Below are 26,685 nucleotides of genomic sequence, written 5' to 3' on the forward strand. Positions count from 1 at the left end.
CCACGAATGGTACAGATAAAAATGAGAAAATGTCAATACAATTTTCGTCAGTTCTCTAGATCTAGATAATTTACTTTTTATTTCAGAATACTGTAAAACAACCGTTTGGTCGGCAAAAGATAAAAAGACAGCTTTCACACGGGACTCTTTTACGAGTGTAGAAGATGTCATTTAGAACTTAGTTCTGTGCTCACCTCAATTGTACACGTAGTCTAAATTATAATATATCGTGGAATACATTACACCGAACTACCCATACCAACAGACAGTGTTTATCAGACTTATATAATATTTACCACACGTACATATATTGAACAATTAACGTTCGATAAGCTAGACTCAAAAATGACACTGTATATACATATAGCTACATGATCGTTCCTCTGATTATGTTTTATTCGAGATGAAACCTCAACAAATCCGATATCTTTATATTTCTATCAAAACTCCAGAAACTAACAAGACACTCACTCAGGTCCCTTCAGCTTTGACTTGTTTTATTTAATATTCATTGAATATTTCTAGCCGTAACGTTTTCAATCAAACATTACCTAGTTATGTCAGTAGGCAGTCAGTGTACCGGAATACAATCGGCCTAATTGTCTCGGGTAATCTCACATATTGAACGTGTTTATGTATTCACACGGACTATGGAACTGAGGAGATATATGATGACATTAAACAACTAGTTACTGGGGAGTCCTGACAACACGAGGGTTAGACTAGTTACTGGGGAGTCCTGACAACACGGAGGTTAGACTAGTTACTGGGGAGTCCTGACAACACATAGGTTAGACTACTTACTGGGGAGTCCTGACAACACGGAGGTTAGACTAGTTACTGGGGAGTCCTGACAACACGGAGGTTAGACTAGTTACTGGGGAGTCCTACAACACGGAGGTTAGACTAGTTACTGGGGAGTCCTGACAACACGTAGGTTAGACTAGTTACGGGGGAGTCCTGACAACACGGAGGTTAGACTAGTTACGGGGTAGTCCTACAACACGGAGGTTAGACTAGTTACTGGGGAGTCCTACAACACGGAGGTTAGACTAGTTACTGGGGAGTCCTGACAACACGGAGGTTAGACTAGTTACTGGGGAGTCCTGACAACACGGAGGTTAGACTAGTTACTGGGGAGTCCTACAACACGGAGGTTAGACTAGTTACTGGGGAGTCCTACAACACGAGGGTTAGACTAGTTACTGGGGAGTCCTGACAACACGGAGGTTAGACTAGTTACTGGGGAGTCCTGACAACACGAGGGTTAGACTAGTTACTGGGGAGTCCTGACAACACATAGATTAGACTAGTTACTGGGGAGTCCTGACAACACGGAGGTTAGACTAGTTACTGGGGAGTCCTGACAACACGGAGGTTAGACTAGTTACTGGGGAGTCCTGACAACACTGAGGTTAGACTAGTTACTGGGGAGTCCTGACAACACGGATGTTAGACTAGTTACTGGGGAGTCCTGACAACACGGAGGTTAGACTAGTTACTGGGGAGTCCTGACAACACGGAGGTTAGACTAGTTACTGGGGAGTCCTACAACACGGAGGTTAGACTAGTTACTGGGGAGTCCTGACAACACGAGGGTTAGACTAGTTACTGGGGAGTCCTGACAACACGGAGGTTAGACTAGTTACTGGGGAGTCCTGACAACACGGAGGTTAGACTAGTTACTGGGGAGTCCTGACAACACGGAGGTTAGACTAGTTACTGGGGAGTCCTGACAACACGGAGGTTAGACTAGTTACTGGGGAGTCCTGACAACACGGAGGTTAGACTAGTTACTGGGGAGTCCTGACAACACGGAGGTTAGACTAGTTACTCTGGGAGTCCTGACAACACGGAGGTTAGACTAGTTACTGGGGAGTCCTGACAACACGGAGGTTAGACTAGTTACTGGGGAGTCCTGACAACACGGAGGTTAGACTAGTTACTGGGGAGTCCTGACAACACGGAGGTTAGACTAGTTACTGGGGAGTCCTGACAACACGGAGGTTAGACTAGTTACTGGGGAGTCCTGACAACACTGAGGTTAGACTAGTTACTGGGGAGTCCTGACAACACGGAGGTTAGACTAGTTACTCGGGAGTCCTGACAACACGGAGGTTAGACTAGTTACTCGGGAGTCCTGACAACACGGAGGTTAGACTAGTTACTGGGGAGTCCTGACAACACGGAGGTTAGACTAGTTACTGGGGAGTCCTGACAACACGGAGGTTAGACTAGTTACTGGGGAGTCCTGACAACACGGAGGTTAGACTAGTTACTGGGGAGTCCTGACAACACGGAGGTTAGACTAGTTACTGGGGAGTCCTGACAACACGAGGGTTAGACTAGTTACTTGGGAGTCCTGACAACACGGAGGTTAGACTAGTTACTGGGGAGTCCTACAACACGGAGGTTAGACTAGTTACTGGGGAGTCCTGACAACACGGAGGTTAGACTAGTTACTGGGGAGTCCTGACAACACGAGGGTTAGACTAGTTACTGGGGAGTCCTACAACACGGAGGTTAGACTAGTTACTGGGGAGTCCTACAACACGGAGGTTAGACTAGTTACTGGGGAGTCCTGACAACACGGAGGTTAGACTAGTTACTGGGGAGTCCTACAACACGGAGGTTAGACTAGTTACTGGGAGTCCTGACAACACGAGGGTTAGACTAGTTACTGGGGAGTCCTGACAACACGGAGGTTAGACTAGTTACTGGGGAGTCCTGACAACACGAGGGTTAGACTAGTTACTGGGGAGTCCTGACAACACGGAGGTTAGAATAGTTACTGGGGAGTCCTGACAACACTGAGGTTAGACTAGTTACTGGGGGGTCCTGACAACACGGAGGTTAGACTAGTAACTGGGGAGTCCTGACAACACGGAGGTTAGACTAGTTACTGGGGAGTCCTGACAACACGGAGGTTAGACAAGTTACTGGGGAGTCCTGACAACACGGCGGTTAGACTAGTTACTGGGGAGTCCTGACAACACGGATGTTAGACTAGTTACTGGGGAGTCCTGACAACACGGAGGTTAGACTAGTTACTGGGGAGTCCTGACAACACGGAGGTTAGACTAGTTACTGGGGAGTCCTGACAACACGGAGGTTAGACTAGTTACTGGGGAGTCCTACAACACGGAGGTTAGACTAGTTACTGGGTAGTCCTGACAACACTGAGGTTAGACTAGTTACTGGGGAGTCCTGACAACACGGAGGTTAGACTAGTTACTGGGGAGTCCTGACAACACGGAGGTTAGACTAGTTACTGGGGAGTCCTGACAACACGGAGGTTAGACTAGTTACTGGGGAGTCCTGACAACACGAGGGTTAGACTAGTTACTGGGGAGTCCTGACAACACGGAGGTAGACTAGTTAATGGGGAGTCCTGACAACACGGAGGTTAGACTAGTTACTGGGGAGTCCTGACAACACGAGGGTTAGACTAGTTACTGGGGAGTCCTGACAACACGAGTGTTAGACTAGTTACTGGGGAGTCCTGACAACACGAGGGTTAGACTAGTTACTGGGGAGTCCTACAACACGAGGGTTGGACTAGTTACTGGGGAGTCCTACAACACGAGGGTTAGACTAGTTACTGGGGAGTCCTGACAACACAGAGGTTAGACTAGTTACTGGGGAATCCTGACAACACGGAGGTTAGTCTAGTTACTGGGGAGTCCTGACAACACGAGGGTTAGACTAGTTACTGGGGAGTCCTGACAACACGGAGGTTAGACTAGTTACTGGGGAGTCCTGACAACACGGAGGTTAGACTAGTTACTTGGGAGTCCTGACAACACGGAGGTTAGACTAGTTACTGGGGAGTCCTGACAACACGGAGGTTAGACTAGTTACGGGGGTGTCCTGACAACACGGAGGTTAGACTAGTTACTGGGGAGTCCTGACAACACTGAGGTTAGACTAGTTACTGGGGGGTCCTGACAACACGGAGGTTAGACTAGTTACCGGGGAGTCCTACAACACGGAGGTTAGACTAGTTACTGGGGAGTCCTGACAACACGGAGGTTAGACTAGTAACTGGGGAGTCCTACAACACGGAGGTTAGACTAGTTACTGGGGAGTCCTGACAACACGGAGGTTAGACCAGTTACTGGGGAGTCCTACAACACGGAGGTTAGACTAGTTACTGGGGAGTCCTGACAACACGGAGGTTAGACGAGTTACTGGGGAGTTCTGACAACACGGAGGTTAGACTAGTTACTGGGGAGTCCTGACAACACGGAGGTTAGACTAGTTACTGGGGAGTCCTGACAACACGGAGGTTAGACTAGTTACTGGGGAGTCCTACAACACGGAGGTTAGACTAGTTACTGGGGAGTCCTGACAACACTGAGGTTAGACTAGTTACTGGGGAGTCCTGACAACACGAGGGTTACACTAGTTACTGGGGAGTCCTGACAACACGGAGGTTAGACTAGTTACTGGGGAGTCCTACAACTCGAGGGTTAGACTAGTTACGGGGGTGTCCTGACAACACAGAGGTTAGACTAGTTACTGGGGAGTCCTGACAACACGGAGGTTAGACTAGTTACTGGGGAGTCCTGACAACACGGAGGTTAGACTAGTTACTGGGGTGTCCTGACAACACGGAGGTTAGACTAGTTACTGGGGAGTCCTGACAACACGGAGGTTAGACTAGTTACTGGGGAGTCCTGACAACACGGAGGTTAGACTAGTTACTGGGGAGTCCTGACAACACGGAGGTTAGACTAGTTACTGGGGAGTCCTGACAACACGGAGGTTAGACTAGTTACTGGGGAGTCCTGACAACACGGAGGTTTAGACTAGTTACTGGGGAGTCCTGACAACACGGAGGTTAGACTAGTTACTGGGGAGTCCTGACAACACGGAGGTTAGACTAGTTACTGGGGAGTCCTGACAACACGGAGGATAGACTAGTTACTGGTGAGTCCTGACAACACGGAGGTTAGACTAGTTACTGGGGAGTCCTGACAACACGGAGGTTAGACTAGTTACGGGGGAGTCCTGACAACACGAGGGTTAGACTAGTTACTGGGGAGTCCTACAACACGGAGGTTAGACTAGTTACTGGGGAGTCCTGACAACACGGAGGTTAGACTAGTTACTGGGGAGTCCTGACACACGGAGGTTAGACTAGTTACTGGGAGTCCTGACAACACGGAGGTTAGACTAGTTACTGGGGGAGTCCTGACAACACGGAGGTTAGACTAGTTACTGGGGAGTCCTACAACACGAGGGTTAGACTAGTTACTGGGGAGTCCTGACAACACGGAGGTTAGACTAGTTACTGGGGAGTCCTGACAACACGGAGGTTAGACTAGTTACTGGGGAGTCCTGACAACACGGAGGTTAGACTAGTTACTGGGGAGTCCTGACAACACGGAGGTTAGACTAGTTACTGGACAGTCTTACGTACAATGTTTTATACCACCCCTGACAACACGGAAGTTAGACTAGTTACTGGGGAGTCCTGACAACACGGAGGTTAGACTAGTTACTGGACAGTCTTACATACAATGTTTTTTACCACCCCTGACAACACAGACGTCAGATTAGTAATAACGGGTTGGGGTATTTGTAGCTGTAAGCGACACCTACATCAATGTGATTTGGGAGGAGGGGTGATACATAGACATTGTCAAACGGTGTTTAACTTTTCTTTTAAAAACTTGGTATCGATATGTATATACGTGAAATAAGTTAAACACACCCACCTCCCTCGATCCGCTGGAGAAGGTCGGTATCGCCATTGTGATCGGATTGACCAATCAGCGATCAGAAGTTTGTCTGCCTCTTAAGATAATAAGTTTAAATTCAACACCCAGTGTTTACACTCCGTCTTTTGATCGGTAGGGACATTTCGATATGACGGACCAAAAGGTAGGTCATTTATAAATGTATCTAAACGTATTGATTGTTGCGTGATCAATGGTACCAATTTGATGGTTTGTTTTTGACATGGTGATGGCGCATGTTCATTCTCACATCACACACTTGTACTTACTTTGATTTTTCACGTGGAATATTTCCACGCATTAAAATGCACGTGGCGATAGAAATGATATTATATTCCTATAGAAGGAGGCAGTACAAACAAAACAATTATTATATATATTCGATAATTACATCTTTATGGAATAAGAATGAGATATATAGATCGTTTAATATGGTTCGTTACTAGACATCCCCTTTATCTGTAAGTATTGTAACAAGATAGCATTTTCCCCAGCCAAGACGAGTCGTACCTGCTTTAGTATAAACTGATAAAACCTAATCATCTTACCCAGATACACAACGATAAAACATAACCTTGTCCAGTATCCGTTATCTTTACTGTTATTTGTTCGACGGTAAAATCATTGATAAAACCTGTTTACATGAGTTAGTATAGTGTAGTTCTTAAATCAATACGAGTTTATAATGTCGAAGTTCTACCGATATTTTACGCATCGGCAACAGTTCGTTACGGGATTTTATATAATATTCTGACATGTTTAAAATTTATTTATAAATATTACAAAAATATATTGTTTTAATATCGCATGAATGTACGAGTTGGATGTGACGCTTGGGGTGACCAATCTACCGTTAGACATGACATAAATTTCCCCATTATACATGACGAAATCTACCGTTTAGACATAACATAATAAACTGTTAAGACATGACATCAATTTACTGTTTAGACATGACACAAATATACCGTTATATGACATAAATCTATCGTTTAAACATGACATAAGTCTATCGTTTAGACATTGCGAAATCTGCTGTTTAGAGACATTGCGAAATCTGCTGTTTAGACATAACATAAATCTACCGTTATATGACATAAATCTACTGTTTAGACATGACTTAGATATACTGTTTATACATGACATAAGTCTATCGTTTAGACATGACATAAATCTACTGTTTAGACATGACATAAATCTACCGTTTAGACATGACATAAATCTACTGTTTAGACATGACATAAATCTATCGTTTATACTTGACATAAATCCACTGTTTAGACATGACATAAATCTACTGTTTAGACATGACATAAATCTACCGTTTATACTTGACAAAATCTACCGTTTATACTTGACATAAATCTACTGTTTAGACATGACATAACTCTACCGTTTAAACATGACATAAATCTACTGTTATATGACGTAAATCTACTGTTTAGACATGACTTAGATATACCGTTTAGACATGACATAAATCTACCGTTAAGACATGACATAAATCTACCGTTTATACTTTTAAAAAATCTACCGTTTATACTTGACAAAATCTACCGTTAAGACATGACATAAATCTACCGTTTATACTTTTAAAAAATCTACCGTTTATACATGACATAAATCTACTTTTTAGACATGACATAAATCTACTGTTATATGACATAAATCTATCGTTTAGACATGACATAAATCTACTGTTTAGACCTACCATAAATCTACTGTTTAGACATGACATAAATCTACCGTTTATACTTGACAAAATCTACCGTTTATACTTGACATAATCTACTGTTTAGACATGACATAAATCTACCGTTTATACTTTTAAAAAATCTACCGTTTATACTTAACAAAATCTACCGTTTAGACATGACATAAATCTACTGTTTATACATGACATAAATCTACTGTTTAGACATGACATAAATCTACCGTTTAGACATGACATAAATCTACTGTTTAGACACAACATAAATCTACCGTTTACACATGACATAAATCTACTGTTTAGACATGACATAAATCTATCGTTTAGACATGACATAAATCTATCGTTTAGACATGACATAAATCTACCGTTTAGACATGACATAAATCTACTGTTTAGACATGACATAAATCTACTGTTTAGACATGACATAAATCTACTGTTTAGACATGACATAAATCTACTGTTTAGACATGACATAAATCTACTGTTTAGACATGACATAAATCTACTGTTTATACATGACATAAATCTACTGTTTAGACATGACATAAATCTACTGTTTAGACATGACATAAATCTACTGTTTAGACATGACATAAATCTACCGTTTAGACATGACATAAATCTACTGTTTAGACATGACATAAATCTACCGTTTAGACATGACATAAATCTACTGTTTAGACATGACATAAATCTACCGTTTAGACATGACATAAATCTACTGTTTAGACATGACATAAATCTACTGTTTAGACATGACATAAATCTACTGTTTAGACATGACATAAATCTCCTGTTTAGAGATGACATAAATCTACTGTTTAGACATGACATAAATCTACTGTTTAGACATGACATAAATCTACTATTATATGACATAAATCTATCGTTTAGACATGACATAAATCTACTGTTTATACATGACATAAATCTACTGTTTAGACATGACATAAATCTACTGTTTAGACATGACATAAATCTACTGTTTAGACATGACATAAATCTACCGTTTATACATGACATAATATACTGTTAAGACATGACATAAATCTACTGTTTAGACATGACATAATCTACTGTTTAGACATGACATAAATCTACCGTTTATACTTGACAAAATCTACTGTTTAGACATGACTTAGATATACTGTTTAGACATGACATAAATCTACCGTTTAGACATGACTTAAATATACTGTTTAGACATGACTTAGATATACTGTTTAGACACATGAGCTCAACAGGTTAATTTGACATGGTCACGTGGGTTTACTATAACATATTGATACGAGTTCGCTCAACAGGTTAATTTGACATGGTTACATGGGTTTACTATAACATATTGATACGAGTTAGCTCAACAGGTTAATTTGACATTGTTACATGGGTTAACTATAACATATTGATACGAGTTCGCTCAACAGGTTAATTTGACATGGTTACGTGGGTTTACTATAACAAATTGATACGAGTTAGCTCAACAGGTTAATTTGACATGGTTACATGGGTTTACTATAACATATTGATACGAGTTAGCTCAACAGGTTAATTTGACATGGTTACATGGGTTTACTATAACATATTGATACGAGTTAGCTCAACAGGTTAATTTGACATGATTACAGTACATGTTTTTTTTTTTATAATGTGTTGGTACGATTAAGCTACACAGGTTAATTTTAAATATTAATTTAATTTATCTTTACAACCATTGCAAAACAAGTTATATTAATCATGCTAGTTGGTCCAGATGGGTTAATTTGACATGGTTACGTGGGTTAATTTGACATGGATACGTGGGTTAATTTGACATGGTTACGTGGGTTAATTTGACATGGTTACGTGGGTTAATTTGACATGGTTACTTGGGTTAATTTGACATGGTGACGTGGGTTAATTTGACATGGTTACGTGGGTTAATTTGACATGGTTACGTGGGTTAATTCGACATGGTTACGTGGGTTGTTTTGACATGGTTACGTGGGTTAATTTGACATGGTTACGTGGGTTAATTTGACATGGTTACGTGGGTTAATTTGACATGGTTACGTGGGTTAATTTGACATGGTTACGTGGGTTAATTTGACATGGTTACGTGGGTTGTTTTGACATGGTTACGTGGGTTAATTTGACATGGTTACGTGGGTTGTTTTGACATGGTTACGTGGGTTAATTTGACATGGTTACGTGGGTTAATTTGACATGGTTACGTGGGTTAATTTGACATGGTTACGTGGGTTGTTTTGACATGGTTACGTGGGTTAATTTGACATGGTTACGTGGGTTTACTATTTAAGACAGACGCACAACTTTTAAAATTATTCTTTCCAAAGTAGGTCAATAAAAAGCGTGTGAAGACATCAATAACTTGAAATAATCGGCCTGTTTCTAGTCCACAATAGAAAAATCAGGGCGAGTGAAAAGGTAACGGAAAATTACCTGAAGTAGTCCTGATTTCCCCACAACACCGCTATGTTAAAGTATGTGTCACCCTTCAGATAAGGGGATGTTAATCATTCCCTACTCCAGCGCCCGGAATCAGTGAAGATAGACACTTAGTAAAACAATAAAATCCTGCCTAAAGACAACAAACAGTGTTTGTCAACGTCATGTACTCGGTATATCAACATTACAATCATCTGAATTACTCTGTACACAGTATGTGTAATCAAAGAGTTCTATCACCGGGAATCAACACTCTTACTCATATTCTATATTTTTCTCTTAATATGTTTAAAATGATTTTCCAAAATGTTTGCTAAGTGATTATTTTGAGCAAAACAAAAACAAAACAAAAACAAACAAAAAAGCTGATTAATGATATCAGTGATTTATCAAAATGAGACGCCGTGTATACCAATATTAAGTGTACTATCATGTTTAATGTACTATACTGTATATCGAGGGACTTAAATGTTTAATGTACTATCCTGTATACCAATATTAAGTGTACTATCGAGGGACTTACATGTTTAATGTACTATACTGTATATCGAGGGACTTACATGTTTAATGTACTATCCTGTATACCAATATTAAGTGTACTATCGAGGGACTTACATGTTTAATGTACTATACTGTATACCAATACTAAGTGTACTATCGAGGGACTTAACTGTTTAATGTACTATACTGTATACCAATACTAAGTGTACTATCGAGGGACTTAACTGTTTAATGTACTATCCTGTATACCAATATTAAGTGTATTATCGAGGGACGTACATTTTTTCGCACTGTAGATGAACATGATGTTTGTGTTGTGTTGTGTATATAAATAGGATCATGTTAGTTTTGATTTCCATCTCGCCCCAGTATATAAACATGATTATGTTTGCGTTGATCTCCATCTCGCCCCAATATATAAACAGGATTATGTTTGTTTAGATCTCCATCTCGCCCCGGTATATAAACATGATTATATTTGTGTTTATTTCCATCTTGCCCCAGTATATAAACATGATTATGTTTGCTTAGATCTCCATCTCGCCCCAGTATATAAACATGATTATGTTTGTGTTTATTTCCATCTCACCCTAGTATATAAACATGATTATGTTTGTGTTTATTTCCATCTCACCCCAGTATACAAACATGATTATGTTTGTGTTTATTTCCATCTCGCCCTAGTATATAAACATGATTATAATTGTGTTTATTTCCATCTCGCCCCAGTATAAAAACATGATTATGTTTGTGTTTATTTCCATCTCGGCACCCCAGAATATAAACATGATTATGTTTGTGTTTATTTCCATCTCGCCCCAGTATATAAACATGATTATGTTTGGGTTTATTTCCATCTCGCCCTAGTATATAAACATGATTATGTTTGTTTAGATCTCCATCTCGCCCCAGTATATAAACACGATTATGTTTGTGTTGATTTCAATCTCGCGCTAGTATATAAACATGATTATGATTGTGTTTATTTCCATCTCGCCCCAGTATATAAACATGATTATATTTGTGTTTATTTCCATCTCGCCTCAGTATATAAACATGATTATGTTTGCTTAGATCTCCATCTCGCCCCAGTATATCAACACGATTATGTTTGTGTTTTTCCCCATCTCGCCCCAGTATATCAACATGATTATGTTTGTGTTGATCTCCATCTCGCCCCAGTATAAAAAAAAAATTATGTTTGTATTTATTTCCATCTCGCCCCGGTATATAAACATGATTATGTTTGCTTAGATCTCCATCTCGCCCCAGTATATCAACACGATTATGTTTGTGTTTTTTCCCCATCTCGCCCCAGTATATCAACATGATTATGTTTGTGTTGATCTCCATCTCGCCCCAGTATAAAAAAAAAATTATGTTTGTATTTATGTCCATCTCGCCTCAGTATATAAACATGATTATATTTGTGTTGATCTCCATCTCGCCCCAGTATATAAACACGATTATGTTTGTATTTATGTCCATCTCGCCCCAGTATATAAACATGATTATGTTTGTGTTGATCTCCATCTCGCCCCAATATATAAACATGATTATATTTGTATTTATGTCCATCTCGCCCCAGTATATAAACATGATTATGTTTGTGTTTATTTCCATCTCGCCCCAGTATATCAACACGATTATGTTTGTGTTTTTTCCCCATCTCGCCCCAGTATATCAACATGATTATGTTTGTGTTGATCTCCATCTCGCCCCAGTATAAAAAAAAAATTATGTTTGTATTTATGTCCATCTCGCCTCAGTATATAAACATGATTATATTTGTGTTGATCTCCATCTCGCCCCAGTATATAAACACGATTATGTTTGTATTTATGTCCATCTCGCCCCAGTATATAAACATGATTATGTTTGTGTTGATCTCCATCTCGCCCCAATATATAAACATGATTATATTTGTATTTATGTCCATCTCGCCCCAGTATATAAACATGATTATATTTGTGTTGATCTCCATTTCGCCCCTGTATCCTAAGTTGCTGTTGCCCTCCTACTTGTTTGCTACCTTCTTAATTGCCATATTTCTTTTAATCTCCCTGGACATTCCCTGCTACGATGTAAACTGATAAGGCCTTCGACAATTTGATCCTGTTTTGTGTATCTGCTTCCTGTTTTTTTGTCACTCTTGAATTCTTGAATGATTCAATGTTGCGGGTTGTTTGGGTGTTTTTTTATTTGTTTTTATTTTTATATTATTATTTCTATCTACTAGTGTTTCCTAAGTTATACGCCACTTAAACTTTACAGGGGTACGACTTGTATGACTTTGTCCGTCCGTCCGTCCGTCCGTCCGTCTGTCCGTTTGTCCGTCTGGCTTATACTTTTTGTTTGCCTCTCCCGTAGTTTTTTATCGATCAGTTGAAACTTGGTAGACTCTATAATGATGGTATGTTGTGTTTCTTTCTGATCATTATCTTAATTCGATAATTTTTGAGAAGTTAAACTACTGCTTTACACAATCATACTTATTTAACCTTGGTTTTGACATAAGGATTGCTACATTGGTGATGTGTAGTTGTTGTTTTTTTCACAATTTTGTCAACTTCTGAAAGTATATCTATTCCCTTTTTTGTTTTTTGTTTTTGGTGTGTTTTTTGTTGTTGTTTTTTTTTTTCCTGGGTATCTTCTCACTTCTTTTAACCTATCTCCATGAAATCTGTTTGTTAGTGATGGGTTCGTGATGACGTACAATGGGTTCGTGATGACGTACAATGGGTTCGTGATGGCGTACAATGGGTTCGTGATGACGTACAATCTACTTTGGCATACGAGAAACTTATATAAACTCGTGGTTTGTTTTACAGATTGAGGAGCGTGGCTCGTGGGGTAATCAGGTGGAATTCTTCCTCTCCTGTGTAGGTTATGCTGTTGGACTCGGCAATATTTGGAGGTTCCCTTACCTGTGTTTCAGGAATGGAGGAGGTCAGTATCCTATTCTAAATGTTACCGAAAAGAAGTGGAAAGACGCTCTTAGTAGTAGATTTTAATCAAAATAGATACATGACATCGAATGAGGCGTATTTAAACTAAAACCATACGGTCTACTTACAAGTATTCGCATGTTGACCTTCATGTCATTAAACAGGCGAAAAAATCCCGATGAGATGTAATGGTGATAAAACCAACCATATATTACCCGTCAACTCTCACAATAGACTCACAACCAAGATTCTTATTTGCCCCGGGCTTTCTTTAGGCTAACCAACATGGTTCTTCTCATTCGCCCGAGACTTCTTCAGCCCCATCGCCCCGGTTCGAGTCTAGAGAGCCTGACGTTACATATACAGGTAAGCATAATATGTTGACCTGATATTCCGCAGTGCTATCCAGGTAAATCTATATTCCCTCACTTAATTCAGTGTCATGATTCGGTTTACCCGTCAGTATCATCTTGTTGTCTATATAATAAACAGGTTTAAATAGCGTCATATATAAAAAGTTCTAATCTTGGTCTAAATTCCATCAATATTCATTGAGAAATTCTCTGATTTGTTTTCCAAAGGTAGCACTATAGCCTAAGATTGCATTCCTTAAACCTAGGAATGTGCTCCGACTAACGATTTTAAATTAGACAAGAAATATCTTTTAAAAAGATAAACGGCAGTTTTAATGCTGGTGGTTATAATGTAAAACTGCTGGTGAAATAAATTAACGAAATAATGCGTTTCAGCACGGATTACAAAATTATATCAGTTTGAATCATTTTTTTTTGTGATAATAAGACTGCATTTTAATCAGGAATATAATTTTATTGATGTGTCATTTGAAAAGATACAGCCACTTATTTAGCTTGCATTCAATCTTAACTGTGTTTCGTTTTTAATTGCATATCTGCATTTTGCATGTACCGCTACATTGACCAATCACATATATTCTTCATCTTGACCAGTAACGCCACCTGTCGCGTCATATCCGGGGCCAAAAGAATATTATACGGCTATGCCGAAAAAAAAAGAGAAAAAAAATCACCTTTTAGGAACATCGGACGATGCGTCAACTGTAGAACGGAAGTAGGCTATCTACCTTAGAACTGCTTAAAACGGACAGTCTGATTAGTCGACGATTATAGTTAGCATTGTTAACAGTGCTGTCGACCAATCAGATCGCCCGTTGCAAAACCGCTTTAAAATATATACCTACTTCCATTCCACAGCCGATGCATCGTCGGCTACCACGACCAGTTTTGGTCCATTTTTCCATCTTAAAAATCAATATCAAACGACAACAGAATAACACGCATTGATATTGAAGGATTACATCTAATATTCGCTACTGAAGTGTGTGTGCATTGCTATTTTAGTCGGATTGAACGCCTAGGACATTCACTCAGCGATGAAAAATTAAGAAGTAAACTTGACATGAGGAAATACGTATTCACTGAAAGAATTGTGGACAGCTAGAACTCTTTACCAGAAAATGTAGTTCAAGTCCAAAATTTAAGCAGTTTCGAAAACAGCCTTGACAAATTTTGGAGTAATGTCACAACATAAACACTGATATATCTTTGTTGAATATTATATTGACAACGTTCTGAACATAGAGGCAATTATGACTGCGTTCAGAATATACTTAGTTATACTAAATTACTACGTGTATTACTAAGTTATACTGAGTTATACAGAGTTATACTAAGTTATACTAAGTTATACTAAGTTATCATATGTTATTCTAAGTGATACTAAGTTTTACTAAGTGATACTGAGTTATACTAAGTTATCATAATTATTCTAAGTTATGCTAAATTATACTAAGTTATCATAAGTTATTCTAAGTTATACTAAGTTATACTGAGTTATACCAAGTTATACTAAGTTATTCTAAGTTATCATAAGTTATACTAAGTTATACTAATTTATACTGAGTTATACTAAGTTATAATAAGTTATACTGAGTTATACTAAGTTTTACAGAGTTATACTAAGCTGTACTAAGTTGTACTAATTTTAGATTTTTATTTTGTTCCAGGAGCCTTCCTCATACCTTACGTACTCATGCTGGCGTTTGTCGGTTTGCCTGTGTTCTTCCTGGAACTTGCCTTCGGACAATTTGCTTCATTGGGTCCACTATCGATTTGGAGAGTGAACCCCTTATTCAAAGGTAGTTTTCTATTCTACACACAAAATATCTGCTTTATAAAAAGTACCACACATACCCCCAACATAACACTCTATTAACACCATGGTATACCACACCTACCCCTACATACCACACCTACCTCTACATACCACACCTACCCCTACATACCACACCTACCCCTACATACCACACCTACCCCTACATACCACACCTACCCCTACATAACACTATATTAACACCATGTTATACCACACCTACCCCTACATACCACACCTACCTCTACATACCACACCTACCCTTACATACCACACCTACCCCTACATATTACTATATTAACACCATGTTATACCACATCTACCCCTACATACCACACCTACCCCTACATAACACTCTATTAACACCATGTTATACCACACCTACCCCTACATAACACTCTATTAACACCATGTTATACCACACCTACCCCTACATACCACACCTACCCCTACATAACACTATATTAACACCATGTTATACCACACCTACCCCTACATAACACTCTATTAACACCATGTCATACCACACCTACCCCTACATAATACTCTATTAACACCATGTTATACCAAACCTACCCCTACATACGAAACCTACCCCTACATACCACACCTACCCCTACATACCACTCTATTAACACCATGTTATACCACACCTACCCCTACATAACACTATATTAACACCATGTTATACCACACCTACCCCTACATACCACACCTACCCCTACATACCACACCTACCCCTACATAACACTCTATTAACACCATGTTATACCACACCTACCCCTACATACCACACCTACCCCTACATAACACTCTATTAACACCATGTTATACCACACCTACCCCTACATACCACACTTACCCCTACATACCACACCTACCCCTACATAACACTATATGAACACCATGTTATACCACACCTACCCCTACATAACACTCTATTAACACCATGTCATACCACACCTACCTCTACATAACACTCTATTAACACCATGTTATACCACACCTACCCCTACATACCACACCTACCCCTACATACCACTCTATTAACACCATGTTATACCACACCTACCCCTACATACCACACCTACCCCTACATAACACACCTACCCCTACATAACACTCTATTAACACCATGTTATACCACACCTACCCCTACATAACACTATATTAACACCATGTTATACCACATCTACCCCTACATACCACACCTACCCCTACATAACACTCTATTAACAATATGTTATACCACACCTACCCCTACATAATACTCTATTAACACCATGTTATACCACACCTACCCCTACATACCACACCTACCCCTACATACCACACCTACCCCTACATACCACACCTACCCCTACATACCACACCTACCCCTACATACCACACCTACCCCTACATAACACTCTATTAACACCATGTTATACCACACCTACCCCTACATAACACTCTATTAACACCATGTTATACCACACCTACCCCTACATACCACACCTACCCCTACATAACACTCTATTAACACCATGTTATACCACACCTACCCCTACATACCACACCTACCCCTACATAACACTCTATTAACATCATGTTATACCACACCTACCCCTACATACCACACTTACCCCTACATACCACACCTACCCCTACATAACACTATATGAACACCATGTTATACCACACCTACCCCTACATAACACTCTATTAACACCATGTCATACCACACCTACCTCTACATAACACTCTATCAACACCATGTTATACCACACCTACCCCTACATACCACACCTACCCCTACATACCACTCTATTAACACCATGTTATACCACACCTACCCCTACATACCACACCTACCCCTACATAACACACCTACCCCTACATAACACTCTATTAACACCATGTTATACCACACCTACCCCTACATAACACTATATTAACACCATGTTATACCACATCTACCCCTACATACCACACCTACCCCTACATAACACTCTATTAACAATATGTTAAACCACACCTACCCCTACATAATACTCTATTAACACCATGTTATACCACACCTACCCCTACATACCACACCTACCCCTACATAACACTCTATTAACACCATGTTATACCACACATACCCTCTACATAACACTCTATTAACACCATGTCATACCACACCTACCCCTACATAACACTCTATTAACACCATGTTATACCACACCTACCCTACATAATACTCTATTAACACCATGTTATACCACACCTACCCCTACATACCACACCTACCCCTACATACCACACCTACCCCTACATAACACTATATTAACACCATGTTATACCACACCTACCTCTACATACCACACCTACCCCTACATACCACACCTACCCCTACATACCACACCTACCCCTACATACCACACCTACCCCTACATACCACACCTACCCCTACATACCACACCTACCCCTACATAACACTCTATTAACACCATGTTATACCACACCTACCCCTACATACCACACCTACCCCTACATACCACACCTACCCCTACATACCACACCTACCTCTACATAACACTCTATTAACACCATGTTATACCACACCTACCCCTACATAACACTATATTAACACCATGTTATACCACACCTACCCCTACATAACACTCTATTAACACCATGTTATACCACACCTACCCCTACATTACCACAACACCTACCCTACATACCACACCTACCCCTACATAACATTATATTAACACCATGTTATACCACACCTACCTCTACATACCACACCTACCCCTACATACCACACCTACCCCTACATACCACACCTACCCCTACATACCACACCTACCCCTACATACCACACCTACCCCTACATACCACACCTACCCTACATAACACTCTATTAACACCATGTTATACCACACCTACCCCTACATACCACACCTACCTCTACATAACACTCTATTAACACCATGTTATACCACACCTACCCCTACATACCACACCTACCCCTACATAACACACCTACCCCTACATACCACACCTACCTCTACATAACACTCTATTAACACCATGTTATACCACACCTACCCCTACATACCACACCTACCCCTACATAACACTCTATTAACTCCATGTCATAACCACAGCCTACCTCTACATAACGCACACACCTACCCCTAAATACCACAGCCTACCCCTACATACACACCACCCTACAATACCAACACCTACCATACAACACCTACACACATACCACACCTACCCCTGACATACCACACCTACCCCTACATACCAAACCTAACCCCTACAATAACACTCTATTAACACCATGTGATAAAACCACACCTACTCCCTACATACCACATCCATACCGCTACATATACACTACTAGTTAACACCGATGTTATAACCAACACACCTACCCCTACATACCACACCTACCCCTACATAACACACCTACCCCTACATACCACACCTACCTCTACATAACACTCTATTAACACCATGTTATACCACACCTACCCCTACATACCACACCTACCCCTACATAACACTCTATTAACTCCATGTCATACCACACCTACCTCTACATACCACACCTACCCCTACATACCACACCTACCCCTACATACCACACCTACCCCTACATACCACACTGTCTGTGTGTCCACCATGGTGGTCATTGTTTATATATTGGTTATATGTCTGTCTGTGTGTCCACCATGGTGGTCATTGTTTATATATTGGTTATATGTCTGTCTGTGTGTCCACCATGGTGGTCATTGTTTTAACATTATTGTTCTATTATACAGGTATCGGGTATGTGTCTGTCTGTGTGTCCACCATGGTGGTCATTGTTTTAACATTATTGTTCTATTATACAGGTATCGGGTATGTGTCTGTCTGTGTGTCCACCATGGTGGTCATTGTTTTAACATTATTGTTCTATTATACAGGTATCGGGTATGTGTCTGTCTGTGTGTCCACCATGGTGGTCATTGTTTTAACATTATTGTTCTATTATACAGGTATCGGGTATGCGTCTGTCTGTGTGTCCACCATGGTGGCTATCTACTATAACGTGGTGATAGCGTACGCCCTGTATTACCTATTAGTGTCACTGGTCAGTTTCGACAGTGACGTACCCTGGGCGTCGTGTGGGAACCCCTGGAACTCGGACTACTGTATCAATAACCTAACATTGATCGAGGACGGCATGAACGACACCCAGAAACTCAGTATCCAGTTAGGTAAGTCTGTCACCAGGAGTTACGTCCCCTGGTTAATATGTACACTTGCTAGACGGCAACTCCTAAGTAACGAGTAATCATACTTACTTAATGTTCATGTATCGACTAAATAAAATTGTAAGTTTTATTCAAATTTTCTTTATTTTATTTTTTTCACGTCAATCCTGACATCTTTTATTTAAACCCCGTGCGAACTAGCTTGAGTTTTATATTGATATCCAGCTAATACCTACATATTAAATTTTCCATAATTAATTTCACCATCCTTCAGATATGTCGATTTCCATGCATTGTTTGACGGAGACTGCCTAAGATAACGATTATTTTAGAACAGTTGATGTAAGCAAGTTATTGTAAATATAGCTGTTTTGGATGATAATGAGCAAAATGATGCCAGGAATGTAACGTTCTTACTATCCTGTTGTCTCACAATCCAGTCACCAACACTCTTACTATCGGGACACAAATATCCAGTTATATTTACAATCCAGTCACCAATCCAGTTATATTTACAATCCAGTCACCAATCCAGTTATATTTACAATCCAGTCACCAATACTCGAGACACAAATATCCATGTTTGTTCACAACCCAGTATTCAGTATCCCGTTTTTACTATCGAGACCAAAAAACCAAGTTATCTTTATAATCCAGTAATCATTGACCCGGCTGTGTATTTATCATATTCCGTTGATCTAGTCAGGACTAAAGGAACAGTATATTTTATACAAAATACCCCTAACGCTTCAGAGTCAGAGTTACCTCTTTAAGAATGAGTGGCGGTGATATCAATGCTATTTGTTTATATAAAATAATTGACTAATAATTAACAGGGATTTGTTGTGTATACATCTCTCCATACTCTTTTTACAGAACGAATGAACGTGACCTGCATACAAGAGACAATTCCCAAATATGGACTGCCGTATGAAAACCTAACCTACAACTTCGCCAAAAAGAATCTCACCGACTGTAGCTACGAGAGCTTGTACAAAACATCGAGCGAAGAGTATTTTACGTAAGTTGTCATCTAGTCAATCCGTCATTATTCAAGACTTTGCGATAGTGAAGCAAAGCACATAGAAATGTTTGGTGCGCTACCAAGATTCTTTACAGTAAACGACACTGATATATCATACACCTAGCTGGCAAAAGCCGTATGTATACGTGAACTTCTTTACAGGACCTCACGGCAGCTGGGAACCTTGGGTGATGCGGACCTCATAGCTGAACGACGCCATCGAAGAAAACTCTAATGTGTTCCGCCCTCTTTTTACAGTAACTTTGTATTGAGACTGAATGAAGTTCACGACATTGGAGGTGTTGGCGAAATCAGCCCGAAATTGACCGTTACTCTGCTTATAGCTTGGATATTCATTTTCTTCTCTTTGATGAAAGGCGTCAAATCTTCCGGAAAGGTTGGTGTGGTTACATTGTATTCATACGCCAACGGCTTGCACAGTTCCTGTTCCGTGCCAGTGTCCGCTGGTAATGTGTTAGCAGATCCTAACCACTTTACGTCAGTATACTTGCACATTCAGTTCCCTTATATACCTTCACACAAGTATTTAACCGATAGTCCGCCAGTCTTAGTTGGAGCACGCTCAGAGGTTTGTATCAGTATTGGTCCGTGGCTGAAATGTAAGGACGCTTACCCTTCCCGAACATATTGTTATTCGTATTTTTCAATGTAATTCCTTTATTTGCTTCTATTTTGTCTTTGTTTTATATTTTTTAGCTTTCTTTACGTCTTTGTGTACTCGTGTCTCTTGTTTTTACCTTTGATTCGGTATTTCTTGTTTATAACGCCCTCCCTACAGGATAGCCATCGCTTGGTTACTGTGCCAGATACCGTACAACGTGTTCACTCAAGATGCGATGCTTAGAGGTCAGGTATAAGCCTCCGATAGCCGGATGATCCCGACTTTACTGTTCGATGATAGTTGTCATGTCTGTGCAGTTATTGATATTTCTCTGTATTGTTTTTCAGGTGATATATTTCACAGCTACATTCCCATATTTGGTATTGGTGACCTTGTTGATCAGAGGCGTCACACTCGAAGGATACAAGAAAGGAATAGAGTTTTACATCATTCCTAAATGGGAACAGCTGGCCGATCCCAGGGTACGACCTCCCAGTTTGTATACAAATGTCTAAATTAAATCTGTATACCTGATATTAATATACAATACTTAACGTCATTTGATTAACGAAGTTGATTCGATTTTAATAATGTTTTAATCTCCGCTAAAACAGATCCTGTATGAACAGGTGCGTGATTGTTATAGTATAGCTGTGTAAGTAACCAATCCACTGTTACAGCCGTGGATCGACGCTGCCAGTCAGATATTCTACTCTTTAGGGCCTGCGTTTGGAAGCCTTATAACTATGTCCAGTTATAACAAATTCAAAAATAATTGTTATAGGTAAGTGTGATAATAGTTTATCTCCGACTAAATAAAGCTCAAGGACACAATGTGTTGTTTTAGGTATGTTCGGTAAAAGATGTTAATGTTAGGTTGATGATAGGAATGTTTTATACATGAAGTTAGATCTCGGTAGGAATCTGGGCATTGGACGTTTCGATGTCTTAAAAGTATTGGTACCGCTACCTCAGTAATACAGTATGTAAGATTTAGTTTTTTGTCGAAATGTAAGTAGTAAATCACTGAATATAATGTAAACAGTTTCTCCGGGACGAGGAATAAAACTTTTTAACAAGTACAACACAATGATCCTGTCACGCTAGAGAAAATCTTAATTTCTTTCAATACTTTTATCATATCAATTAAACATTTCTGTAAAATAAAAACTATCCCCAAATGATATTTATTTACCATTGAATTTGTAGGGATGCCATTTTAGTAGCCATCATTAACTGTGGGACCAGCATATTCGCGGGATTTGTGATATTCTCCGTGTTAGGCTTCATGGCTCACCTGACAGGAAAGGAGGTCAAGGACGTCGCTACAACGGGTCGGTACTCATCTGACATCTGTTAATTGTTATATACATTTGTAATTAGTAAATAAAAAGTAAAGTAAGTAAAAAGTGATCTTTAAAAGAAGTATAGTTTCCAAAGAGAGAAAGTAATTCGGTGTTGAGACCTAAAGATATTAAAATCAGTCGGATTACTATTGTTTATTACATTAGAGTTCTACTTCAGGTCCAGGCCTTGTGTTCATCGCTTACCCAGAGGGTATAGCTAGGATGCCCTTCCCCCCGATATGGGCGTTTTTATTTTTCTTCATGTTGCTGCTACTTGGAATGTCTAGCCAGGTATACTAGTGTTCGTTTTATAAGTCATTCATTTGCTGTCTGTTCTTCAGCTAACCAGTACTAAAATGACGCTTGTCTTTTATAACCAAGTTGTCATTTGTTAATATTATCTTAAATCAATGTGATTTAATAATTTATAATTGTATCTGAATCTTACTGCATGCGTCCTGTAATAAACTGAAGATGGTATATATTGTCACATTTAAAATTTAAAGCACGCCATAATAATATCGTAATGAATTATGGTAAAGCTAATATAAGAACCCACTTTATCACGAAGCATAGTACATATTTTGATATTGGTACTGACGATGGGGTTCACGTTTTACTAATGATTCTACATTAACAGTTTGGTATGGTGGAAGGTGTAATCAGCGCTCTCTCGGACGAATTCCCTGGTGTTCTACGAAAATACAAAACATACTGGGTGTTGTTTGTGTGTATGACGCTGTTTCTTTTAGGACTGACTAACGTCACACAGGTAGGTTACGGTAGGGTTTGTGTGTATTACATTGTTAGGACTGACGTCACACAGGTAGGTTACGGTATGATTTATGTGTATTACATTGTTAGGACTGACGTCACACAGATAGGTTACGGTATGATTTATGTGTATTACATTGTTAGGACTGACGTCACACAGGTAAGTCCCAGTATGGTTTGTGTGTATTACATTGTTAGGACTGACGTCACACAGGTAGGTTACGGTAGGGTTTGTGTGTATTACGTTGTTAGGACTAACGTCACACAGGTAAGTCCCAGTATGGTCTGTATGTATTACACTGTTAGGACTGACGTCACACAGGTAAGTCCCTGTATAGTTTGTGTGTATTACACTGTTAGGACTGACGTCACACAGGTAAGTCCCTGTATGGTTAGTGTGTATTACGTTGTTAGGACTGACGTCACACAGGTAAGTCCCTGTATGGTCAGTGTGTATTACGTTGTTAGGACTGACGTCACACAGGTAAGACCCGGTATGATTTATGTGTATTACGTTGTTAGGACTGACGTCACACAGGTAAGTCCCTGTAGGGTTTGTGTGTATTACATTGTTACGACTGACGTCACACAGGTAAGTCCCAGTATGATCTGTATGTATTATGTTGTTAGGTCTGACGTCGCACAGGTAAGTCCCTGTATGGTCAGTGTGTATTACGTTGTTAGGACTGACGTCACACAGGTAAGTCCCTGTATGGTCAGTGTGTATTACGTTGTTAGGACTGACGTCGCACAGGTAAGTCCCTGTATGGTCAGTGTGTATTACGTTGTTAGGACTGACGTCACACAGGTAAGTCCCTGTATGGTTTGTATGTATTACATTGTTAGGACTGACGTCACACAGAAAGGTTACGGTATGATTTATGTGTATTACGTTGTTAGGACTGACGTCACACAGGTAAGTCCCTGTATGGTTTGTATGTATTACATTGTTAGGACTGACGTCACACAGGTAAGACCCGGTATGGTCAGTGTGTATTACGTTGTTAGGTCTGACGTCGCACAGTTAAGTCCCTGTATGGTCAGTGTGTATTACATTGTTAGGACTGACGTCACACAGAAAGGTTACGGTATGATTTATGTGTATTACATTGTTAGGACTGACGTCACACAGAAAGGTTACGGTATGATTTATGTGTATTACGTTGTTAGGACTGACGTCACACAGGTAAGTCCCTGTATGGTTTGTATGTATTACATTGTTAGGACTGACGTCACACAGGTAAGTCCCTGTATGATTTATGTGTATTACATTGTTAGGACTGACGTCACACAGGTAAGTCCCTGTATGGTTTGTATGTATTACATTGTTAGGACTGACGTCACACAGGTAAGTCCCTGTATGGTCAGTGTGTATTACGTTGTTAGGTCTGACGTCGCACAGTTAAGTCCCTGTATGGTCAGTGTGTATTACATTGTTAGGACTGACGTCACACAGGTAGGTTACGGTATGATTTATGTGTATTACATTGTTAGGACTGACGTCACACAGATAGGTTACGGTAGGGTTTGTGTGTATTACACTGTTAGGACTGACGTCACACACGTAAGTCCCTGTATGGTCAGTGTGTATTACGTTGTTAGGACTAACGTCACACAGGTAAGTCCCTGTATGGTCAGTGTGTATTACGTTGTTAGGACTGACGTCACACAGGTAAGACCCGGTATGGTCAGTGTGTATTACGTTGTTAGGTCTGACGTCGCACAGTTAAGTCCCTGTATGGTCAGTGTGTATTACGTTGTTAGGACTGACGTCACACAGGTAAGTCCCTGCATGGTCAGTGTGTATTACGTTGTTAGGACTGACGTCACACAGGTAAGTCCCTGTATGGTCAGTGTGTATTATGTTGTTAGGTCTGACGTCACACAGGTAAGTCCCTGTATGGTCAGTGTGTATTACGTTGTTAGGACTGACGTCACACAGGTAAGTCCCTGTATGGTCAGTGTGTATTATGTTGTTAGGTCTGACGTCACACAGGTAAGTCCCTGTATGGTCAGTGTGTATTACGTTGTTAGGTCTGACGTCACACAGGTAAGTCCCTGTATGGTCAGTGTGTATTACGTTGTTAGGTCTGACGTCACACAGGTAAGTCCCTGTATGGTCAGTATGTATTATGTTGTTAGGACTGACGTCACACAGGTAAGTCCCTGTATGGTCAGTGTGTATTACGTTGTTAGGACTGACGTCGCACAGGTAAGTCCCTGTATGGTTTGTATGTATTACATTGTTAGGACTGACGTCACACAGGTAAGTCCCTGTATGGTCAGTGTGTATTACGTTGTTAGGTCTGACGTCACACAGGTAAGTCCCTGTATGGTTTGTAGGTATTACATTGTTAGGACTGACGTCACACAGGTAAGTCCCTGTATGGTCAGTGTGTATTACGTTGTTAGGTCTGACGTCACACAGGTAAGTCCCTGTATGGTTTGTAGGTATTACATTGTTAGGACTGACGTCACACAGGTAAGTCCCTGTATGGTCAGTGTGTACTACGTTGTTAGGTCTGACTAACGTCGCACACTTGACACTTTTAAGACACACTGTTAAGGCAGTTCATTTCACACAGCATATTGTTAAATAGTATTTTCTAAAGCACATGTTTTAAATGGTATTTGTATGATAAACTGATGAGCTTTGTATGGTAATTGTGATGAGCTGGTTATCAATACTTTGTATGATAATTGTGTGTAGGGTAGTATTTGTGTGTTTCGACTGATGAGCTGGTTATTATAACTTTGTATGAAAATTGTGTGTAGGGTAGTATTTGTGTGTTACGACTGATGAGCTGGTTATTATAACTTTGTATGATAATTGTGATGAGTTGGTTATTATAACTTTGTATGGTAATTGTGTGTAGGGTAGTATTTGTGTGTTACGACTGATGAGCTGGTTATTATAACTTTGTATGGTAATTGTGTGTAGGGTAGTATTTGTGTGTTTCGACTGATGAGCTGGTTATTATAACTTTGTATGGTAATTGTGTGTAGGGTAGTATTTGTGTGTTACGACTGATGAGCTGGTTATTATAACTTTGTATGATAATTGTGTGTAGGGTAGTATTTGTGTGTTACGACTGATGAGCTGGTTATAATTTGGTATGTTTTAGTGTTAGTA

The 26,685-nt window shown here is 39.9% G+C and overlaps 1 protein-coding gene across 1 annotated transcript in view; it reads left to right on the top strand.

Annotated features, from left to right (window-relative positions):
• Positions 1 to 5,864: 5,864 nt before the first annotated feature.
• The window catches only part of LOC117329932 (sodium-dependent proline transporter-like), a 75,011-nt gene continuing 54,190 nt past the window's right edge, over positions 5,865 to 26,685 (top strand). The window contains exons 1-11 of the mRNA XM_033888164.1: positions 5,865 to 5,889; positions 13,239 to 13,356; positions 15,400 to 15,531; positions 19,568 to 19,789; positions 20,663 to 20,807; positions 21,069 to 21,207; positions 21,780 to 21,914; positions 22,113 to 22,216; positions 22,642 to 22,766; positions 22,957 to 23,069; positions 23,419 to 23,550. Coding sequence (XP_033744055.1) covers positions 5,875 to 5,889; positions 13,239 to 13,356; positions 15,400 to 15,531; positions 19,568 to 19,789; positions 20,663 to 20,807; positions 21,069 to 21,207; positions 21,780 to 21,914; positions 22,113 to 22,216; positions 22,642 to 22,766; positions 22,957 to 23,069; positions 23,419 to 23,550 — 1,380 coding nt within the window. The 5' untranslated portion in view covers positions 5,865 to 5,874. The remainder of the gene's footprint in view (positions 5,890 to 13,238; positions 13,357 to 15,399; positions 15,532 to 19,567; positions 19,790 to 20,662; positions 20,808 to 21,068; positions 21,208 to 21,779; positions 21,915 to 22,112; positions 22,217 to 22,641; positions 22,767 to 22,956; positions 23,070 to 23,418; positions 23,551 to 26,685) is intronic.

This window comes from Pecten maximus, chromosome 6 (genome assembly GCF_902652985.1).
Source record: "Pecten maximus chromosome 6, xPecMax1.1, whole genome shotgun sequence".
In the NCBI taxonomy this organism is placed as follows: Eukaryota; Metazoa; Mollusca; class Bivalvia; order Pectinida; family Pectinidae; genus Pecten; species Pecten maximus.